A 23,660-nucleotide genomic window follows, 5' to 3' on the forward strand; every position below is an offset into this window, starting at 1 on the left:
AACTAATCATATAGCTCCTGACCTATCTCAATTAACTTCTTCTTCTGATTTTAATGGTAGAGAGAGAGAATCACCACTGCTAATGGCCAAGGTATGGATATTACTCACACAAGAAATACTTCATTCATTAAGCATAATAGAAAGTTTAATCTTCTCAATGTACTTAGAGTACCAGAAGCTTCTCACAATCTCTTATCAGTTCATAAGTTTACCACTGATAATAATTGCTCATTAACATTTGATCCATTTGGGTATTATGTGAAGGACCTCAACTCGACCAGGACTCTTTTCCAAGGGCCAACTGAGAATGGTCTCTATCCAATTTCACTTTCTCCAAACAACTCAAGCTCAGCTCAAGCCTTTTCAACTCAGTGCTCACATGATCATCTGTGGCACAAGAGACTTGGACATCCATCTTTCCAATCTCTTCAAAGACTCAACCCCTTAATCCTCCCAAATAATGCTTCTATGAAGCCTATCTTTGTAATGATTGTTAGACAGGTCGAAGCAAAAAGATTTTCTTTACTATTTCTGTCTCTAGTTCCTCTAAACCACTTGAATTACTTCATGTTGACCTTTGGGGTCCAGCACCTGTACCATCTGTTAGTGGTTATAGATACTATGCTAATATCATAGATGATTACACAAAGTATTGTTGGTTTACCTTTACAATATAAGTCTGATTTTAGAAATGCATTTGCCAAGTTCAAATTAATTATAGAAAATCAATTATCTTGCTCCATCAAAACTCTTAGATCTGATGGAGGTGGAGAGTTTTTACATTCTTCTTTCAAGGAATTACTTCATTCCTCTGGGATTATACACCATATGTCATGCCCACATACACCTGAGCAAAATGGAATTGCTGAATCAAAGCATAAGCATCTACTTGATGTAGCTCGAACCCTGCTCATTCAATCTCATCTTCCTCATAACTACTGGTTAGAATCTCTTTTTACAGCTAATTACCTAATCAACAGACTTCCAACTCGATCTTTGAATTTTGATACACCTTTTCAAAGGTTATTTCGTCTTTCTCCTGATTATAAGTTTCTCAAAGTGTTTGGTTGTTCATGCTTTCCCTGGCTTAAACCATACTCCAGTAATAAGCTCTCTCCTAGAAGCAAAGAATGTGTGTTTATAGGGTATACTCAGGATCACAAAGGCTACAAATGTCTTGACATCTCAACTGGTCGAGTGTATGTTTTAAGACATGTTGTTTTCAATGAACAATACTTTCCCTGCTCATCTATTTCTCCTCCTAAACCATTACCTTCTCATTCTTCTCTATACCCATCTCTTGTACCTTCTCCCATTCCTCTTTCACAAAAACCAACACCAACATCTATACACCCACAAGTACCTGAACCCACTTCCCCAATTCATGACCCAATATCTCCCACAATTGAGACTCTTAGTCCATCTCCTGCACCTATCTCTCCATTATCAGCACCACCTACCTCATCTCCTGCACCTGTTCCACTATCAACTGAGCCTGCTCCAACCCTTAATCAACATCCTATGCAAACTAGATCAAAATCTGGGATTTCTAAACCGAAATCCATGCTTCTTACAACTAGACATCCCATTTCTCCTTTACTTCTTGCACAAGCTCTCCCTTCCACTTCAACTTGTTTCTCTCAGGCTAATAAAGACCCTAAATGGAGGTTGGCAATGAGTGAGGAATTCTCAACTCTTCAAAGAGCTGGTACTTGGTTTTTAGTACCTCCTCAACCCAATCATAATGTGGTAGGATGTAAATGGGTCTACAAGATTAAACAAAATTCAGATGGTTCGATTGAAAGGTATAAGGCCAAATTGGTTGCTAAGGGGTTTCACCAACAGGAAGGTATTGATTTTCAAGACACATTCAGTCCAGTGGAAAAACCAACAACAATTAGAGTTCTATTGACATTAGTTGTCCAAAATAACTGGGATATGAGGTAATTAGATGTAAGTAATGCCTTTCTTCATGGAAATTTGAAAGAAACAGTCTATATGACCCAACCTACTGGTTTTCAAGATCCATCTCGACCAGACTTTGTGTGTAAACTTCACAAATCCCTCTATGGGTTGAAACAAGCTCCAAGAGCTTGGTATGAGGAATTGGTGGACTCCTTACTTAGTCTTGGTTTTCAAAAATCTGCTGCTGATTCTTCTCTTTTCATCTATCAAAATGGTCCCCAATTGGCTTATATGCTTGTCTATGTTGATGATATTTTGGTCACTGGTACTTCCTCCACCTTATGTCACCAACTCATCTCTGCTCTAAGCAGTAAGTTCTCCATGAAAGATCTTGGTCCTTTACATTACTTCTTGGGTCTTGAAGCTATTAGAGACTCTCATGGTTTATATCTCTCACAGTCTAAATACATATTAGATCTCTTAGACAAAACCAACATGTCAGGGGCCAAACCTTGCTCTACTCCTCTTGCTGCTAAGGTCAAACTTCTTCCAGAAGAAGGTGCACCTTTCTCTGATCCAACAATTTATAGGAGCATTGTAGGTGCTCTTCAATACCTAACTTGGACCAGACCTGATATTAATTTTGCTGTGAGCCAAGTGTGCCAATTTATGCACAAACCCACCGAAGTTCATCTTAATGCAGCTAAGAGAATTTTAAGATATCTTAAAGGAACCATTGATCATGGTATTCGAATTTCTAAGTCACCCTCTTTTGATCTCAAGGCCTTTGCTGATGCTGATTGGGAAGGAAGTCCATCTGACAGTCGATCAATGGGTGGTTTCATCATTTTTCTTGCTGGAAATCCCATCAGCTGGTCTGCTAAGAAGCAGCCCACAGTGTCGAGGTCTTCCACAGAGGCTGAGTATCGTGCTCTAGCACATTCAGCTGCAGAAGTTGTGCGGGTATGCTCCCTCTTAAAAGAACTTCATTGTTCTCTCTCAGCTCAACCTACTTTGTATTGTGACAACATTTCTGCTCTTGCTCTAGCCTCTAATCCAGTGTTTCACTCTAAAATCAAACACTTAGCTTTGGATTTTCACTTTATAAGAGAATTGGTTACGTCTCGGCTCCTTGGTCTTCAATACATATCCACCATTGATCAACCTGCTGATACACTTACTAAGTCACTACCTGGTCCTCGATTTCATTCTCTCAAGTCCAAATTGAAAGTTTGTGCTTCACCAACTATCAATTTGAAGGGGGGTAATAGATAATATTGTAAATGAGGTGTGTGAGTTGTACTGGATCAAAAAGAGAAGCAGGGGAATATAACCCACGATGGTTGTTAGGAAGTGGTTAGTTGTTAGTTTCGGTTATAAGTTAGTTAGGAAATGGTTAGTTGTTATTTTTCTGTTTTCTTTCTCCCTATATAACTGTGTAATCTTCATTCCATTAATCAATGAGAAAGGTTTACAACTATAATACACCCTAGACATTGGAAGAGTCAAGACGAAGGAAATCCCCTCAAACAGTAACATATCCGTTTCGGGGGAAATACACGAACAGTGGCATTGATTGCTATTGTTCGTGGGTGAATGCAACACGAACACAAGCAGTTTCCGTCCGTCTTTCATGGGGGTTTCCATGAAATACGGGCAAATTTGCTTGTTGTTTGATCCAAAATACAATTTTGTATGTTATTTTTTTTTTTATTTCAAAAAGTATTAGGATTCACTAAGAAAAACAAATTTGGAAGAAAAGATAAGTTGAATTTGATCTAGAAACACATTGTCTCTCAAAATCTGTGGGTGATGAAGAAGTAGATAAAGTCTAGAGTTTATGGAAGAAAAGAGAAAGGACTTAAAATAAAATCTCGATGTCCTCTTAAAATTGTTGTCCATATAAAATTTTTGTCTTTTTTAATTGTCCATATAAGAAAATTGGTTGTCCATATATTGGCCACCTTTTATTTGACCAAATTGCATGAAAAACACATTGCCTCAACTTTAACTTTAGACATTGCCGGGTCACCATAACAGTATTCTCTCTCCATAACCGTCTCTCTCAACAAATCAGCTCTGCGTTTTGTTCCTCCGGCGAAGGATCATCCCTTCGCCGTTTTACTTTCGTTTGTTGTTAGTTTTCCCTCCATAAATAGTTTCTAGGGTCAAGAAATTAATCCAACCTCTTTCTCTCACAACATCTCCTATTCTCCCTCTCTCTAGTCTAGGTTATTAAGATGGGTACTACGTCGCTCGGAATACTTTACCGGTCGCTTGTTAGGATTCATCGCCAGAATCTATCTTCCTTATCACACTGTAAGAGAAGTTTTACATCAATTTTTTTTTTTAGGTTTTCTTATGGAATCTCATTACATTGTTGTGCAAATTATCGACTTAGGGTTTGTTTTCCTAAGTTTTAAGGTTTTTCACATGTGAAGATCCATAAGATCGGTTTGTTTTGTTGTTTTGAATCAACAAAGCAAGTAGATTCGAAAATTCTTATCGATCTGAACATCGGAGACAGAAAAGGAGCCTTCAATTTAGGGTTTCATTTCCATTTGTCTCTCTCTCTAAAGTTCACGGTCAATATTACGCCAGACCCGGCAAAGGTTTCCAGCGAGACCATTTGGTAATGGTGGTTATGGTAGCAGGGTTTGTGGTTATAGTAGCGGGGTTTGTGGTAATGGTGGTGGGATTTGTGGGGGTGATTTTGTGGTAATGGTGGTGGTGGTTTGTGGTGGTGATTTTGTGGTGAAGTGGCGGTATGTATCGGTTTGTGGTGGCGATGGTGAGACGTAAAAGATCTTTCTTCAACAAAAGGAGACAGGTTTAGAAGACGAATTCGTGCAAAGAATGGGGTTTGAAACATCTTGATTCGTTTTTTTATTAGTATTAACTGTAATGATTTTGTCGACCTTTAGGGCCTTTTCATTCTCGATCTTTATGACTTTTGTCGGCATTTAGGGTCTTTTCTTTGAGTCAGTATCGAGTCAATTTCTGTTCCTTTATGAGATACTTTACATTCGAAAGTTTTATAAACTTTACTTATGTAACTCTCATGAAGTTAAAGAGAGAAATAACAATTATTTACCATGTAACTTTGTGATGTTTATCACTTTTGAATGAAATGATGGTTTTACTAAAAAGAAAAAAAAAAAAAAAAAAAAAATTAGACATTGCCTAATACATTTCCAAACAGACAATAGGGAGTTGAATCCTACGTCATATTTTGCGTGATTGCTTTCAAAGAAAGAAACCATAAACCCTAGCGTCTCCCTCCCTCTCTCTCTCTCACGACCCATCTCATTTTCTCTCTTAAGCCTGAACATGATCGAGCTACCAACTGTAATTATGATATTCAATTGATCTCCGAGAAAGTAAGTGTGTCCCGGTACGTAGAAAGTTTTTGAGGAGGCAATGATGAATCACAAGAAAATTTGTTAGTTTTGATCTTTTTCTTTTCAGTTGTTTTTCAATAGAAAATTATGTTTGCCAATTTGGTTTATATTATTTGATCAACATTTTTTATTCAAATTCTGAGATTGGTGATATTATTATGATTCAAATCTTCATATTGTTCAGCAATTCTTATGAGGGTCATTTCGTCAACATTAGAACACAAAATCAGAAATTGGGTAGGAATAGTTGGGAATTTGAAAGGGTTTTGTTGAAAAGTGAATTAAAAGTTGGTGTTTTTGTTGATAAAGAAAAAGGTTTATACTTTATAGTGAAGAACATTTTGGGTGTAATTTTAATGTCAATCTTAATTGTGTTTGATCTAATTCTTCTGTCTAAAGTGATATTTTAGCTCATGATAATCTTATTAGTCATCTATGAGCTTTTACAAAAAAAAATTCGATACATTTTGATGGTAAAAGAATTGAGGTGGGGTTAGATTCAATGGACGTAATGAATACTGTGATCTCTGTGTGGTATGTGTGTTTTTCTTATCTTAATCTTCTCCATGAAGAGAACAAGTTCTTTGATGTTTCTTTCTTATAAATTTGATTAATGGGTTTTGATTTATAGATATTTAGAAGCTTAAGTTTTGAGGGCTTTTGGAAACTCAACCACTATTTCCTTACTTAGTTGAAACGTATCCCAAAAAGGGAAATATGGATCTATGAAATGTGTTCTTCTCAACTCTTGAGGAAATTATGAACTATGAATAAATGTTGAAGTAGTTTATCGTTGGATGTTCAATTATCTGTGTTGCATTTGTTGTGGAAGTTATAGAAAGAGAGATTTATATAAACATTAGAACTAACAACTATAATTGTCTCCTCAGGTAGATGAGCTTTACCATCGGTTTATGAGGAAGAAGCTCACAATAGTGTCATAGCTTCTTGAAAAATGCATATTATGTCCCAGTTATCTGTCCTTATAAATGTAAGGCATGGAGATCCCTCATGTCAGGTCATATTCCCAGCAGCTTTTTGTGCCACCGTGGTTTGTGGATGCATCAAAACATGTAAGTTCTATATCTTGTAGTGTTAATGGATTCTAGGAGGTATAATAGTGCTTCTATACCTATGGAACATGGATACTCCATTTTTAGGCTTACCCAAGGTTCTTAAAAAGGTCGAGGTATATGACTTTAGGGGCCTCCGGCCTTTAGACGGAACTTGATCTCTTTTACTGAGGCGAACTTATCCTATTGTGTTCATTGGCTGCGTAATTATAACTTTATAAGTTACCTTTCTTTAAAAATCTCGGAGGGGAAACTTCAATAAATTGATTCTTTGTCTGTTACTTATTCCTACTTCGTATTTGTCATTATTGTAGCAAAGTAGCAAACTATTTGTTGTAAAGGAAATTAGGCTAATAATTTATATGTTGAATGAAAACAACTAATTCATTATGCACATGTTAAATAGCGACCTTATATATATGGGAGATGGAATATAACCACATAAATCTATATAATGTGTGTGTCCTATCCCACGCCACTAAGTTATACTTGTCTAGCCCCGCTATGGAAAAGTTGTCCATGGCAGCACTAGGTTTGAACAAAATTTGTCTCATTTGGTTTTAGTCATCTAATGGTTCCCATATCTTTCATTTTAGGACTCTGGTTAACCAAGTCTTAAACATAAACCTTAACCCCAAAAAAAAAATGAAAAAGGATTTGGTATTAGCCATTTGCTGTCCATTGTCTTTGATTTCTACTTGCTGTCTTCTTTGTTATATCTGGAGCTGAATTAAGCTTTCTTTTAAATCTGGAGTATCTTCTATATCTTTTGGCAAATAAGGCAGATGATATGGCTATCCAGTTATCTGTTTGATAAATCAGTTAAGACATATTTTAATGAAGGGAGCGGTGAAGAAACTTTTGTAGGAAAAGATGGAAAACATGTCTGGTGAAGGAGTTCACTTGACTGACAACAATATGATGTTACAGGGCGACATGTCACATGATCTTGAAATGGAAGAGGGTGAAGATCCGAGTGGAAATGACAATATTGCAGAATCAACTGGATTGGGGCCTTCAGAGCCATTCATAGGCATGGAATTCAAATCAGCAGACCATGGTAAGGAGTATTATTGTGGATATGCCAGACATAATGGTTTCACGGTGCGGATTAATCGTAAGAGGAGATCCCGTGTAGACCATACTGTTATTGGATTTGACTACGTATGTTCAAAAGAAGGTTATCGTCCAAAGAGATGCTTAGGAGAAGATAAAACGATTTTGTTATCGAAGCAGTCGAGAGTTGGATGCAAGGCTATATTAGTGATTGCTTATAGGAGGGAAATAGAAAAATGGGTCGTCACCAACTTTTCTAAAGAGCATAATCACGACCTTCTGGGCTTCTCTGAACTTCTAGACCGAAGAAGATCAGCAGATAAGGCATTTGCTGAGGTAAGATTGCAGAACAGTTTCCAAATTCTGAAACCCGAATTAATATTGTAGCAGTAGCTTTTGCATTCTTTTATTTGTCTAATTGAGTTAAATCTTAAAACTAGTCTCCATCTCAAATGCGCAAGTTTTCAGGTATAAAGCATGTCTGAATTTGAAAAGAGAGCTTGTTTTAAGATTTTATTTTATTTAAGAAATAAAAAATATGCACCAACTCATGTAAAATTGATAAAATACACATAAACATGAAAGATATCCGATTTCAAATGATCTAATTAACAGACGTTACCTTAATCCTTCCATCATCTATGAAGAAGTCGTATATCCTTTGATCAGTTTGTCGAAGACTCATGTTTTGCTGTACATATTTTGTAGGATGACAAGGATAAAAGAATTCGGGAGTTAACCCTCAAACTCTCTAACGAGAGACAACGATTTCAGCGACGGTGTTCTGCATACGAAGAGCGTTGTGCAGCTTATAAATTACAGTTGTGTGAGATCATAAAAGATGTTGAGCTTCATAATGAACAACTTACAGACAGGGTTCCGACAATCCTTGAAATTGTTGAAGAACTTGAAGATGAATTTGAAGATCTGGAGAACCACCATTTGGATTAGGGTTTCTTGTTAGTTCTGATTGATATCAAACAACATAGATTTGATGATTTCTATTGGTTGAAAATTTATTTTTAAGAATTTCCATATTTTTTTTGAGAAATCGACTACGTTCTATGTTAGTCGTTACAAGGCATTGAAGTCGTTACAAGGCATTGATACATCATGAAGATGTGATGAGCACGATAACTGCCTAATATAAACTAGAAAGAGGCCTAAAGTCCGGCAACATGAAAGAGGCCTAAAGTCCGACAACATGAAAGATGCTTAAAGCTCGACAAATTTATTATATTATTTACTTTATATATTGCCTGAATTACTTTGGATAAATCTTAATGGCGAACTGCTTCCACCAATACTCGATCCCACAACCTCATGGGCTTCTCCACTAATACTCGATCCCACAACCTCATGGGCTTAAGAGGATGGGTAGGGCGTTCAACCGCTGCACCAAAGGGTGGTGGAATTTGAATTGTATTGTTGTATTATTAAAGATTTCCTATGAGTTGGTGCACCAAAAACAAAATATGTCGGCCGGTTCTTCGGGGAACAAATTTTTTTTCTGCCGTACAAAATTTAAAAGAAAATCGTGGAGTATGTCAAATGTTCTTGGTTCGAAGTTTTAGACGAAAATTGTAGGTTTTCGGGGTAACAAAATTTATTCTTCCTTCTCATTTCTGACCACAACCCTAGTAACCTCTTTGGCCCCAATCTCCAACCATCGTTATTATCTCCTTTTCTTCTTCCTCCTCTCCTTTCACCATCACCACCACCACCACCACCACCACCATTTAGTTTTCCTCTCTCCTCATCTCCCTTTCTGTCTGTTTTGGCAAATGGGAGGATCCTCACTGTCGAAAAACTGGGGGACATCTCGCAACCAGACCTGCTACTGGTTTGGGAGAATTCCCCGAACCAGTTCGACTGGTTTGACGGATTCCCCTAAACAGTTTGTTGGTTGGGGGTCCCAAACTAGCATTCTCTTTCGCCGAAATAGATATAGAGAGAGAAAGGAGAGGGGAAAGAAAGAGAAAGAGAGGAGAGGGGGGAGAGAGAGAAAAAATGACAGTGGGAGGTGGTGGTGGTGGTTGGAGGAGGAAAAGAAAGAATTTTTGAAAAAAAAATACTTAAAGGTCCCGGAAATGGTTGTCCGTCGGCGACCTTTTCAAGTGTGTAGAAAGAACGGTGGTGGGACTTTGGGAAAGAAAAGCCAAAACAATTTCACTCAAAAGTTTGTACTCCGAGATTTTTTATTGTTTCCCAAAGCGGTGAATTTTTTGAACTTACCCCTAGCAGTATTTGTACTTAACATTTTTTTGGGGTATTTGTAAACTAAGTATAATATGTGCCTTAGAGCAAAACCAGTGTGGGGCTCGGGCTCCAATTTTGAGAGCCCTTGAATTTTGGAGCCCCGGATCTTTTCTTTATTCCAACGTCGGACTCCCAAATTCAAAATATATGTATGTGTGGTGTACGTGCGTGGATTTGTTTTTAAATTTTCAACCATGAAATTATGGGCTTTAAAAATTAAAATTTTGAATTTCAAAATTTTGGGGGAGTTTAAATTTCAAATTTTAAAATTTTGGGGCAGTTTGAAATTCAATTTGTTTTTAAAACTTTTTGGTTATCTATAAATACAATCACTCATCCATTAAGTTTTCTTCATCTTCTTTCTACATTCTCTGCATATTCTTTCTACATTCTTTACATCTTCTCTCTCCCTTCAACGGATCTTACTTATGAGTTAGCACATATGGTCATTCAACAAGAGTTACAAATGAAAGATGATGAAATTTTATATCAAATGTATCTAGCGGAGTTACAGGATAGGGAACAACGACCACGTACCCGTTATGTTGGTTCTGTTCCGGGTCGTCTAACGATAGATCGTAACAGACGAGATGGTCATGAACGACTGATGCTTGACAATTTTGTGGAGAATCCACTTTATGATGCTGTTACATTTCGAAAGCGATATCGCATGCATCGTGATTTATTTCTTCATATCCTCAAAACGGTGGTTGCTCATAATCCCTATTTTGTACAAGCGCCAGACGTTTTCGACAAAATGGGTTTATCGCCGCATCAAAAGATAACTGCGGCTATGAGAATGCTTGCTTATGGGACACCAGCAGATGCAATTGACGAATACCTTCGACTTGGAAAGACGACTTCAATCGATTCACTAGGAGAATTTGTATTTACGATCGTCAATGTGTTTGGCCCTCATTACTTAAGGTCTCATAATGAATATGATATTTTGTATGCTTTTAGCACTTGGTGAAAAACAAGGATTTCCTGGAATGCTCGGGAGTATAGATTGTATCCATTGGGAGTGAAAAATTGTCCGACCTCATGGCACAGACAGTATAATGGCCATTGGCATAGTCCAACAATCATACTAGAAGCTGTTGCATCGTCAGATCTATGGATTTGGCATGCATTTTTGGGTTGCTTGGATCATTGAATGACATCAATGTGTTGGAGCGTTCTCCGTTGTTCGATGCAATTGCCACAGCTAGGGTCCAACTGTTAATTTTGAAATTAATTGTAATCATCATGATATGGGTTATTATCTCGCTGATGGGATATATCCACAATGGGGTTGTTTTGTTAAAAGCATACAAAATCCGTTGTCTGCAAGAACAATATTTTACGAGACGTCAAGAGTCGGTAAGAAAAGTTGTTGAACGAGCCTTTGGTGTATTGCAGGCTCGTTTTGCTATTATCCGAGAACCAACACGTATTTGGGATGTAGAAAAACTAAGTTATATCATGAAGACATGTATTATATTACATAACATGATAATCGAAAATGAAGGACCTAATGCAACTAATAATTTTGATGGAAGTATTCCAGAAGAAGTGCGTGTTGGGCCAAATGTTGTCAAAGAAATGTTTGATCGTCTTGGCCGAATTAAAAACAAAGATTTTCATACACAATTAAGGGTAGATCTTGTAGATCACTTGTGGACTACTAAAAATCGCAACGACTAACGGAACTATTATTGTTATTTTACTTATGTTTCTGTATTTCGATTATGTGTTTGTGAGGGAGTTATTATGTTTCAATCAGTGAAGTGTTATTAATAAAAGTACATTTAATAAAAGTTACATACGGATATTTATCTGATCGAATATTAGTGTATCTGTATTCGATATACGATAAGCAGATATCCGATAAGGAATATCCAAATCCGTATCCGAAATTTTGGATATTTTTTTAAATTCGAATACGGACCGGATGTCGAATATTCGGATATCCATTGACAGGCTTAGTTACAAGCTACTTAGATTCTTGATATATTTTTCACCACGAATTTTGGATTATATTCTGGCTTACGTCCCTAAAGTTTTTGGCACAATTATACCCCTCATGTTTCAAGATTAAGGTACGAAAGCAAACCTCCTTTATTTTGCCAAAATTCAGGCAGACCTCATTATGTTTAAAGCCATAGCAGAACTTAGGCGCCTAGGGCACTCGTACCTAGGGGTGGGATTTTGGCCCGGAAACTCGGAACCCGCCCACGACCGTCCGAGTCCGAAGGGTCCCTGTCCGTCCGATGCCCGAATCGGTCCGTACCCGCCCGACCGAAAGAACTTAAGCGGGCGGACGCGGGCATAGGTTTACCCGGTGGTCCGACCGAGTCTGCCCGCTTTATCGTCCGCCCGATCGAACCCGTCCACACCCGTCCGTTTACCCTACCCATTATACCGTCCCGCCTATATGATTGATTTTAAGCCTTTAGATTTGTAGAGTTAGCTACAACCATTAGATTTCAAGAGTAAAAATAAATAACCCTAGAAATCACTTTTCTTAATCTTGTCTTCGTCGTTCTACTTCTCTAGTCTCTATCTCCTCCAAAATCTCAGTATCTCATCAATAACCCGAGAATCCACAATAAACCGATCGTAATCCATGAGAAGAAGCATAGAAACCAATCATAATCCATGAGAAATCTCAATGCTTATCTTGCGATTTTGAATTCATTTACTTTTTAGAATTGTAAAGTGGGAGTTTTAGAAAGTTGTATTTTGCGACTAAACATTTTTAATTTTGAATAAAAGTTTCTTTATTTGTTCATTAGTGACCGGTGTCCGCCCGACCGGTACCCGGTTTGCCCGACTATCAAAACGGTCACGGACGGGCACTTTGTCGGAGAAAAATCCGAAATGTCCGCCCGTTTTTGTCCGGATGTCCGAGTGCACACTTAGGACTCGTGTCCGTTCCGCCCGAACCGGTTGAGTTACTGTCCGTTTCCCGTCCGTCCGGACCAATTCCCACCCCTACTCGTACCAACCTATGTAGGCATCCTAGAAAAATTCAATTACAGCACCATCCTGTAAAGGGCGCCAATTCTTTTTCTAGGCCATTCACACAACAACAGAATAAAAAAAGATTTGGAACTATAATCCATATTTTGTCTAACATTCAATATGAATTTATATATGTCTGAATAAGGTTGTGTTTGTTTTTTATATGGTGTCTGAATCTGAAATGGTTGAATCTGAATTGGCTGAACTGAAATGGCCGAATCTGAATTTGATGAATAATTTTAAAAATTAGACGTTTGTTTTTGTAATCTGAATTCTTTAGTCTGAATTAAGAAATTGACATTTATACCCTTATTGTTTATTTTACCAAAAGAAACCCTAAAGTCATAAACTTTCTTTCTCAATGGTTAAAAGAAAAAACCCTAATAACTTCTCTGCCTCCTTCTATTTCCCGCTCTCTCTCTCCCCAACTATGGCTTCCTGGTAAGTGGTAACTCATCACTCACTTTCTCTCTCTCTCTCTCGTTCTACTGGAATCTGAATAGTCTTCTCAACTCGGTTTTGGATAAACGATAGTACTTCTCTAGAGAGAGAAAGTAGAGATCTATATGTGTTCGAACTGTGGAGAAGGTAAGTGAGTAGAGAGAGAGATGGAAGCCTCAAGAACCCAACTTTGAAGGAAAAACCCACAAGCATGAGGATGACAATGGCATTGATAATCAGATTATCAAAGAATATCGAATCAGCTTTAAGTTGTGTGGTGAAATCTATCTTAAAAGTGAGAGACCTACAGAGAGTGGAGGAAGGATAAAGTGGTGGTGGTTCTGGTTGGTGGTGGTGGTTGTTCTCGCCGGTGGTGGTGGTGGTTGTTCTCGCCGGTGGTGGTGGTTGTTCTCGCCGGTGGTGGTGGTTGTTCTCGCAGGTGGTGGTGGTTGTTGTAGTCGGTGGTGCAAAAGAACATATTGTGTTTCCAATTTTTACAGGGCCATATTTGTCATTTGCACTATTTCAGATGTTGGCTTCTAATTTCAGACTTGTTTTAAAGTCTGAAATGAGTGAATCTCTTTTCAGCCCATTCAGATGTTAAACAAATTCAGTTAAGATTTCAGATTTTCTTCAATAAAAAAACAAACGTCTGAAATCTGAATTAAAACCTAATTCAGATTTCAGATCTGAAAAATAGAAAAAACAAACACCACCTAAGACACGATTTGGAAGTAGCTTTATAAACATAAAGTAGCTGAAAATAAGAAAACAAGAAAAATAAGAAGCCCTCGTTTCCATCTTTGATCTAGTACTTATTCCTAGACTAAGGTTAATGTTGAATTATATAACACAACCCAGCTAATGCTCCCTATTTTCCATCTTCATACACAAATCTATCATCATACACTACAGAAACATATTTTTAACGACTAACGAGTTGAAACCCAGTTAGGTTAGTATCAACTTCGAAGTGTCACCTAGAACTCCACCACTTCAGTTTCACTTTATAGCACTAGGAGTAGTGTACAAGGCAGAGAAACCACATACTCTATCCCTTGACTAGGGCTTAGAAGATTCTCCTTACCTTTTAGGGTGGGTTCAGGATGCAAGACTCCGAATTCGTTGGAAGAGCGTAATCTCTGGCCTGCAATAGCCCAATTCGTTGGCAGATTCTACATAAATTGTCAACATAAAGTTTTTTCTTCTTAAACTATTGAGATTTTAAATTTTCAAGTAAGAATAGTTCAAAACCCAACAGACCTAAAACAGCGTACCGAAGAGATATGGCCTTTGCATAATACATACCTACACGATACGATAGTATATCACATAAAAGTACACATAACCTATACTGGAGCAAACTCCATTCCAGATGATATTGGATCATGTTTCTCTGATGTTGTTAAGAGAAAGCTAACAAGAAATCGCCCGAATATCCAAATTGTCTATTGGTCTTGATTAAAATGACGTGCCAATATTTTCTTAAGCGTGAACTCCATAGGCAAACTCGCGCAAACGAAGCAACCCGTGAAAACTAATTCAAACTATGCGTGGACCTAAAATACTATGCCAACTTGTGGAAACCATGCAAATCCGAGAAAAACATTGTGTGAAAATATGCGGAAACCTTGACAATATGCGCAAGCTTGTGCAAATCCCCTCATAACAACTACGTGCAAATCCCTTCATACAAACTATGTGCAAACTTGTGCAAACCTTAACCAATTAGATGAAACCTAAAAAAACTTTATGGATCCTTTTTTATCACAACAAAATCGAGCTAGGGAGCGTTCGGCCATCCTCCAAAAGCATTAAGAAGTTGGGAAAATAAATCATAAAATCTTATAAAATTGAACAACCAGCATTACTAGATTACTTGAAATCAAGAAGAGAAATCATTCACCCAAACAACAAATCCTGCCACTAGAAGTAAAACCAATTACTATAAACAATGTAACCAAGACACCATGATTTTACACATAATCCATGTCATATAAACTCGTTCAATCAAAACACAAAGTACATCAGTTCATTGAAACCCTAACTTTTTATCAAATTTTAAAAGGGGATTTGAAAACCCTAGATTCTTGATTAAGCCCTAAGTTTCTCATACATGAAAGAAAGTTACTTGTGAAAAGAAACATATCACTTATCTTTAGTAGAAACTCCATATTTCTCCTGCATCTTAGCAATCTCATCTTCTTTTTTCTTCATATCTACTTTCTTACTCATCTTTGCTTGCTGATAATACAAAACTATTAAGTATCGATTCGCAACATTAAACCCTGATAGATGATCAACAGCAGTTTTAGCATCATAGATATCTTCATAGACAACGAAAGCCGTACCCCTTGTTTCCTTGCTTGTACCGATACGTATTTGACGTATCGCGCCGTATTTGCCGAAGATATCATACATTTCTTCGCTAGAGATGTTGAAAGGGAGATTTCGAACGTAGAGAACTCTGTTCACTTCTGGAGGAAGACGAGTGTTTCCCTTTCTTAGACTGATAGTCGCCATTAATGGAGGAATGGAAATTACTCTTGAACTAGAAAATTTGTGGTAAGGGGCTCAAGATCGAAAACTCTAGGGCTCTGGGTTGGGTATTTATATAGAAGTTGGGGAAACCAAGGGACAGCGTCGGTTATACATAAACCGACTTTGTCATGGTTAGGAGTTAGGTCAATCTTTGGTTAACCCTGTCACCAATACTAGGGGTGGGAATTGGGCGGGTATGGGCGCCCATGGGCACTTGAAGCATCGGGTTGGGCGGGTCGGGCACAAAACTTCAATTGCTATTAGGGTAAGCGGGTTAATCGGACGGGCAATTTTGAAATTTGCCTTGTCCATTACCCGTCCAAGCCCATTAAGAAGCTCGGGTAATTCGAGTATGGGCGGGCGGGTAGCGGGTAATCTCATGACTTGAAAAAAATCACTTTTTGCTCTCCTTTTATAAAATCTCCAAACACTTCCTGATTCTAAAGAGACAATGTGAGATTAAAACTAGACATTATTTGTATTGTTCCTTTTAGGAATTTAATCTCACATTGAAAACTAATGAAGAATTCTCATGAGATATAATAAAATTATCCCACTCTTTGTTCCCTCAAAGCCAATGACTAGTTCAGTATTCAACTAGGAATTCTCTTGGGCCACTGGAAATGCATTGGGTTTGTGTGATTGCCCTTAAACATATTGTCTACCATCTCAACTAAGCCTAGCAACATGAACGGTTGGGCTTCATCAACCCATAAAGTTGATGTAATTTGGTTGGTTATCATTGGGTGGGCTTAAGTGGGTGCGGGCATGGGCGGGTGCGCGGGTAGAGGTTTTAACCCATGCCCGCCCACCAAAATTTGGCGGGCTGGGCGGGTTATTCCCGAGACGGGCGCGGGCGTCCATGGTCCTCGTTGGGCTCGGGTGCCCGTGGGCGGGTTCGGGCTTATGGGAAAAAATCCCACCCCTAACCAATACAATATGAGTTAATTCCTATATGGCCCCCTACTTTGTGACCAGCTTCCTTTATGGCCCCATTTTTTTCGTAAATTCAAATATGGCCCTCTATTTTCAAGTAAATGTCATTACTACCCTTCTTAATTCTAAATTTAAAACATTTAAAAAAAGTTATTTCCACCTCACCCCTCTCTCTCTTTCCAACTCACTCCTCTCTCTTTCCAACTCACCTCTCTCTCTCTCCAACTCAGTCCTCTCTCTCTCTCTCCAACTCAGTCCTCTCTCTCTCTCTCCAACTCACCTTCATCTTCTCCGATTAAAGTTGCCGGCCGGAAAATTTTCCGGTCGGCGACCTCCAAAAAAAATATATATATTTCCTCTCATCTCTCTCTCTCTAAAAACTCCAGCGAAAGGGGGTTTCCCTTTGCCGGAGCCGTGAACAGTTCGTGAACAGAATCGGTCTGTTCACAAACAGACCTTTCAAGGTCTGTTCACGGCTCCGGCGATGGGAAACCCCCTTCGCCGGAGTTTTTAGAGAGAGATGAGAGGAAATTTTTTTTTTTTGGAGGTCGCCGGCCGGAAACTTTAATCGGAGAAGATGAAGGTGAGTTGGAGAGAGAGAGAGGACTGAGTTGGAGAGAGAGAGAGGTGAGTTGGAAAGAGAGAGAGGTGAATTGGAGAGAGAGAGGGGTGAGTTGTAGAGAGAGATGAGGTGGAGAGAGAGAGATAGAGAGAGAGGGGTGAGGTGGAAATAACTTTTTTTAAATGTTTTAAATTTAGAATTAAGAAGGGTAGTAATGACATTTACTTGAAAATAGGGGGCCATATTTGAATTTACGAAAAAAAGAGGGCCATAAAAGAAGTTGGTCACAAAGTAGGGGCCATATAGGAATTAACTCATACAATATAGAGTCCAAATAAAAGGATTTCTTTAATGAGAAGTCCAAAAAAAACCGACCCAAATAGAAAATTAAGTCCACCTTGAGATAAAAACAATTTTAAAACCCACTTTTTTAAAATTACCTCTGATCAATGTCAAATACGAATATCGGTGTTGTTATTCCCATCTCGAGACAATCCTATTTATTCGTAATCCAGTTTCCTTCCTTCTATAATGTATGACTTGTAAACTGTTGACAACATATACAATAATACCTTAACTTGTTGTAAACTGTTTGACGACATATATAATCATGTTGTTGACAACATATACAATGCAGTCAAAATATTATTTGTTCGTTAATGGGTTTGTCAAATACAAAGGATAATATGTATAACATTTTAATTTTTGCAAAAGACAAATAAAAAGCTGCATCAGTCTAAATATTTTTGTCAAAAGCAAAACAAAAAATGCAGAAACAATTTCATTTTTCGTAAGACAAATCGAAAACGAGAAAAAGTTTAGGTTCGGCGTAAATGGGAAAATAGAGCACCTCACAACGCATCTTCTTAGACAAAAAACTTCGATATCACCCATAATGGAAGGGGTGACGGAGGGATCGTACCATTGAAGCCTTTTTTCATGCCCCCCACCTTAGTGCTTTTATTCAAGTTACGTTTTTAAGAGCATTTTCATGACACAGTCAAACTTCACTTTTTTACTTTTCTTGTAGCTGGTACAGTCATATGTTTTTTTCGATTCTAATATTCCATGAATTGCTGAAAACGATTCATTGCTCTCTTGCATTTGAGGCTAATTTGAGATCTTGTTCCGGTTTGCATGTAGAAATACCATCTTTTTACAATAAATCCATTGCATAAGTGTTTTTCCCTGGAGATGGAAAAATCGTCAGTCGGATTTTATTAATCTGCAAATTCTTTCTCAGCTAGTTAAAATAATGAAGTTGGCTGAAGAAGTAAACCGGATACCTACTACAGGCCAAGTGACTAGGAAGAAATGTATACGAGAATTGCAGAAACTAGCATTGGAAGATCAATTGACCAAAATTACCATGAGCGACTACGATATTATAAGTTTCTTCCTCTTAGCCGAATCTATAACCTTTATTAGCAGATTAATTTTTTGAGGTTTCCCTTATCAAACTAGAGGTTACGAAAGAAACATGAATAGCACTAACTTTCGTGTGCTAGTATTTTGGCTCGTAAACACAAAAGTAAAATACGCATTTTTGTGAAAAGATTAGGTTAGGAATTGTTGGAAGAATTATTTATGAAGGAAGAACATTCCATGTTCTAAGAAATACTTACCATCCGAAAAGAGGAAAAGACAGAGTCTTTGTCTAAAGAAATGCGTTGATAAAGGGCAAACCCACTTTTGCATTAGATCCTGGGCTAAGGTGGAAGCACCACTATATATATGATAAGCCCGAACACCAACACTTCTTCTTCGACATCTTCTTCCTCCTCCTCCTTTGCCATAACTACAACTAAACTACAATCTCAATCATCCTCAAACATAAAATAGAAGAAGATCTTCTTCTTCTTCATCTTCCTCTATCACCCTTAAACATAAAAAAGTTGATCTTCTTCTTCTTTCATTATTACTACAACTTAACTAAAAGCCGCAATATTCTCGAAAATATAAGCGATGATGATCTAAAATATGATCTCTTCAATTGACCCACAATTTTATTTTGGAAGCCCTTGATGGTGCAAAAAATCTTTGTGGATGGAGATCAACCCCCAATTTCTTGGAAACTTTGCTTTCTAATCTTTGATTTCGTGGAAAAGTCTAATGTAATTGGCCAAATTTTCGTGGAATCCCCACGAAACACGAGGAGAGAAACAAATTGTTTGATTTCTAAAATTCCAAAACTATAGAAACTAAACTCAAATATTTCCTCAAAACCCAAGATTTTTAGATAACTTAGGTATTGTAATGAAGAAAAAACATATCATATTAAAGTTTTGAGTTTAAATAAAAAATTATTTTTATTTCTTTTTTTGAATGTTCTTCATCATGGGTGCTATTGATTTGTTTGATCTTGTCATCTTAAAGGATGCTCTTCTCTCAATTTATCTCTCTAGAAATTTAGTCCCTTAAAAAGAAGAAGAACGATTATAGGATTTATGGCACGGAGATGGACCTGTGTTCAAAATTATATCGTTTAAGGATATCAGTCGAAATGTAGTATATTTATGCCCCTTATAATTTTTTGTCCATATAAGGTTGTTGTTTGTCCATATGATGTCAACCTTCTTGTTTCTTTATCTCCGCCGGATACCAATACATTTTACTAGATGTTAATAAAAAATTTAAACAACAGAAATTATATTTTTTTTAATATAAACATTGAAAGGTTTAGTTTGTGCAAAAGATGCGCTGATGTTTGTAAGTGCTACGATTTAGTCAGCGATTATCACTTGCAAATGCGGTGATGTTTGTGTTTCATCACTTTAAGTGTATGATGTTTCCTTTACATAACATTTCGTACTAATTTCTTAGCCCTTAGGATTATTATCACTGTCAAGAGGAATTAGAATTTATGAATATTTTATCTCCAAATATACATTGTGAAAAAATGTAAGATTTATGAAGGAGAAAGAGACCAAGTTGCACCATAGAGTTTGAGAGATTTATGATTAGTGAAGGAGGAAAGAGATGAAGAATTTAGATTAAGGGGAGGAGTCACTGATTTTATTAAGGTTTTAGTTTTAACTCAGAATTATATTGGTCATTATTAAGTTGGATGAAAGACATTGGGTTAAAGTAAAACAAGATTCAAGATAAGAATTAGAGTTTTTGCTGCAAATAAGAATCAAAGTCGGAAACCCAAGAAATTTCAATCACCAAAAAGATAAGGAGAGACCATATCCAAAATACCATGGTCATAACCTAATAGAACCTAAATACCAACTTCTTTTTTCATAAGATCAGATCCAAAATAAATTTGTATGTTTGATTTTAGGATTTCTGCAAATCTAAAAGATCACCTTAATCAGTAGAAGTTATAGCCTTTCTCCATATGTTGGAAAAAATCATTAGTGAAGTTGTGGTTTTGGCTATTAAGAGAAAATTTGCTTATCGAAAACAATGGTTACACTTCTAAATTCATCTAGGGTTTCTCCACCTGTCAAAAAATCTTTAGTGAAGTTCTTACTTTGGCAATTAAGAGAAGATGATCCTTAACCACAAGCTTTTTCGACAATAAAACTCATCTAGGATTTCAAATCAGAGTCTCTCATTATTCTTCCAGCCATGCCGACTACAAAAATCATGAACTACTATGTTCTATCATCTCAGAAGCCTATCTGTGTTTATTCTTTTGAAACTATATCATCTTAGAAGCCTCTCTATATTTCTTCTTTGAAACTTAGGAGAGACAGAGAGAGTTGTTATATCCTCATTGATAAAAGTTCCAGGGTGATCCAGGTGACACTCAGCTAAAGCAATGGAATCCATGAAATCAAAGATGGGGCGTGGAGGGCTACGAAAAAGCTTTGACAAAGATTCGTTTCAAGATGAATATTCAGTTGGAGGAAATTCCTTTGATGAAGATGATGAAGAAAGAAGGGTGCAAAATGTGGCTAGGTCGACGGTGTTAGTTTGAGAACACTAAGGCGAGAGCGTTTGGGACCATCACAGTTGGGATTGCAGAGATGTGGTATATATCTCCATTGATAGCTCCCAGATCTCAGACAAAGATACTAGGGTTGACTTCAAGAATGAGATGGTCGGCGAGAACCATGACGAGCAGATAAGGAAGCTTGATCATAACAACTCAAAGTCATCTTGCCACCTTGAGCACTACTTGTGTTTCGAAGCAGTGTCGGGAGGTCTGAGGAAGTCATCTTGGAACCTTGAGCTCTGCTCTGCCTCGAGGTGACTGAAGGGGTGGATCCGAGTCAGCTATGCACCTGAGCCTCGCGCTAACTCGAGAGCCTAAGTAGGGGGTTTACAGAAGTCAACTCGGCATCTCGAGCTCTCCATTGCTCGATGAGAAGGGTAAACGCGTGGAAGGCCAGACAAAGGTCTGTTTTTAATCCATGAACCGTTAAGTTAGAGGATATGTCAGTGTCAGAAGATACACAGTCGATCAGATATTATCTTGTAACATGGCTTTTATATCAAGTTTGTACCCTCACGCTGCATCATCTTAGTCATGTCTTGCTAGCACTTGCCAAACCCATTTGAGCATATCAGGTTTGCCCTAAATGTACTCTCACACACTCGTTGTACTACTTCATTAAAACTTGCAACTCTTGTCGGACTTGAACGTTGGAGTGTCTTATTTGTCCAACTTAGTTATATCTGAAGGAACATTTTCCGTCTATCTCTCTCACAAGACTGAGAAGGGCTATTATGTTTCTAATACAATTAAAGACTCTAATTGATTCAGTAAAACCAAGTCACAAACTTCACCAAAGACAAGAAACATCATTTTAATTGAAAGAAATATGTAAAAAGATTTAGGCTGCACAATTGGTTAGTCAATCGGTTACTCCACTTTTGACCACCACAATCACCACTACTGCCACAGTCATATCTCCACCACCAGCATCTCACCTTTAACTCTATCATACTTCAATTGTATATGAAAATTTAGACTAATGTCCGGTAGTGGAGACAGTTAATGTAGATTGTGTGATCCCCTTTCCAATTGTCAATTGTAATACGACTTAAAAACCAATAATGATAAACACCTATTTTAAATCTCAATATTAATTTTTTTTTTTTTGGAAAGTCGTAAATTCATTTAATAGGCAAAGCCATAACAGACTACACCTCAAATTTACAAATTAAGTGTACTAATCAAACAACTAAGACCTTTACAAGGACTAGATTGAAACATAATGGTCCCAATACTGAATGAGCCAACAAATGGGCTTCAGTGTTGGACTCTCGCAGGCAATACTAGAGTGCCCTTCAACGAGAATTAGATAATTTAACCCTAGCTTAAAGGATAAACGGCCGGATTCTCCAAGGCATTTTATATTGGCCGTTGATAATCAATCACCTTTATTAACATCTGATAGCCTCCTTCATATATGAGAGGCGTTAACTATACCCTAGATCCTAGGTCATTTTTATCACCAAGAGGCATACTTTAGCTTCACACTCAATACTCGAGATTGCTTCAATTTGTCTCACATGTTCACGTCCTCTCAGTAACTTCTTACCACCATTATAATGGTAAAACCCCTTGGGGTAAGAGCCCATCAAAATTGATATCTAACATGCCTTCAGGTGGGGAGTCCAACACCGAACATTCTGGTGCAGTTCGCATAACATAGATCTGTTCTCCAATCCCTTTGATTTGCCTTGGACTTGATGATTTATGGAAGAAAAACAGACATGTTCTTGTCTAAAATGAAAAATTTCCTACTTTTACACTACCAACAGAGCAGTAAGTCGAAAAAACAACACTTTTTCCTCTTTCTTGTTGTTGATTAGATCTCTGACCAGATCTACATGTATGGTGAACTCCTCCAGGCTCCAATTGAGACGCAATGACACAAATATCCTGGAGCTTGCACCACGACCCAAACAAATGACTAAAAGATTCTAGATCTTAAATGCGCAATCGAAATGTCAAATCTACAGAAATATTTCCTTTGTGAATACTCTCTAACCCAGGTAAACCCGTGTTAATTAGTTTTCGTATAAGATTTGTACATTCGGTAGCTGGAGAGGGGGATTTTTAATTTTTCTTTAGTTGAATCTTCTTCTAAGAGCTCACAAATTAGAGGTTCATTCCACTGATAATTTCTCGTCAAATCTTTTACATGCCAGTGATGTTGGTTTCTTACTACATTAATTTGAGGCCTGAAGTCGGGTAATGTAGGTACCGAAGGATCTGTCATAAGGCGAATATATGCACCATTACCCACTTGTCAAACCTAACTGTCGCATTAAAACCTCTCAAACTCGAAGAATTGAAGCTCAGATTGGTGAAACATTTTGTTTTTTAGTTTCAGTCTAGAAATCCCCAATGATGTAATATTTTTCTTTTATTATCTACACCCGATCTGATTGAGGATTGTTGAGGAATCTCTAGACTAGTTTAGCCATTAATGATGGCCACATCTCTAACACCCATACCTACTAGTTCCTTAGATTTTTTAATAAGCTCCCAATACAATAAGTGCATTTGTCTTCCTC

General features: G+C 37.5%; 3 protein-coding genes across 19 annotated transcripts; 2 read left to right on the top strand and 1 right to left on the bottom strand.

Moving 5' to 3' along the window:
* Positions 1-4,101: 4,101 nt before the first annotated feature.
* LOC147566884 (protein FAR1-RELATED SEQUENCE 3-like) lies at positions 4,102-8,486 on the top strand. Of its 17 annotated transcripts, none has more exons than XM_086653445.1 (4): positions 4,102-4,224; positions 6,197-6,379; positions 7,247-7,771; positions 8,144-8,486. In XM_086653445.1, the coding sequence occupies exons 2-4, from the start codon at positions 6,305-6,307 to the stop codon at positions 8,384-8,386; spliced, it is 843 nt and encodes a 280-aa protein (XP_086509571.1). In that variant the 5' UTR covers positions 4,102-4,224; positions 6,197-6,304; the 3' UTR covers positions 8,387-8,486. The 17 variants fall into 17 exon arrangements, with proteins under 17 accessions (XP_086509571.1, XP_086509570.1, XP_086509574.1 ...); XM_086653444.1 differs by lacking the exon at positions 4,102-4,224 and adding an exon at positions 4,742-4,766; XM_086653448.1 differs by lacking the exon at positions 4,102-4,224 and adding an exon at positions 4,742-4,766 and having other exon boundaries at positions 7,310-7,771.
* A 1,650-nt stretch (positions 8,487-10,136) lies between these two features.
* LOC147566885 (uncharacterized) lies at positions 10,137-10,667 on the top strand. The gene has a single exon (XM_086655977.1). It carries the CDS (start codon positions 10,137-10,139, stop codon positions 10,665-10,667), a length of 531 nt encoding a protein of 176 aa, XP_086512103.1.
* A 4,401-nt stretch (positions 10,668-15,068) lies between these two features.
* On the bottom strand, positions 15,069-15,770 carry LOC147566886 (splicing factor 3B subunit 6-like protein). The gene has a single exon (XM_086653458.1). It carries the CDS (start codon positions 15,662-15,664, stop codon positions 15,290-15,292), a length of 375 nt encoding a protein of 124 aa, XP_086509584.1. The 5' UTR covers positions 15,665-15,770; the 3' UTR covers positions 15,069-15,289.
* Between the last annotated feature and the right edge of the window lie 7,890 nt (positions 15,771-23,660).

This window comes from Eschscholzia californica, unplaced genomic scaffold (assembly GCF_041429995.1).
Source record: "Eschscholzia californica isolate CP2 unplaced genomic scaffold, dmEscCali1.0.p SCAF_1, whole genome shotgun sequence".
In the NCBI taxonomy this organism is placed as follows: domain Eukaryota; kingdom Viridiplantae; phylum Streptophyta; class Magnoliopsida; order Ranunculales; family Papaveraceae; genus Eschscholzia; species Eschscholzia californica.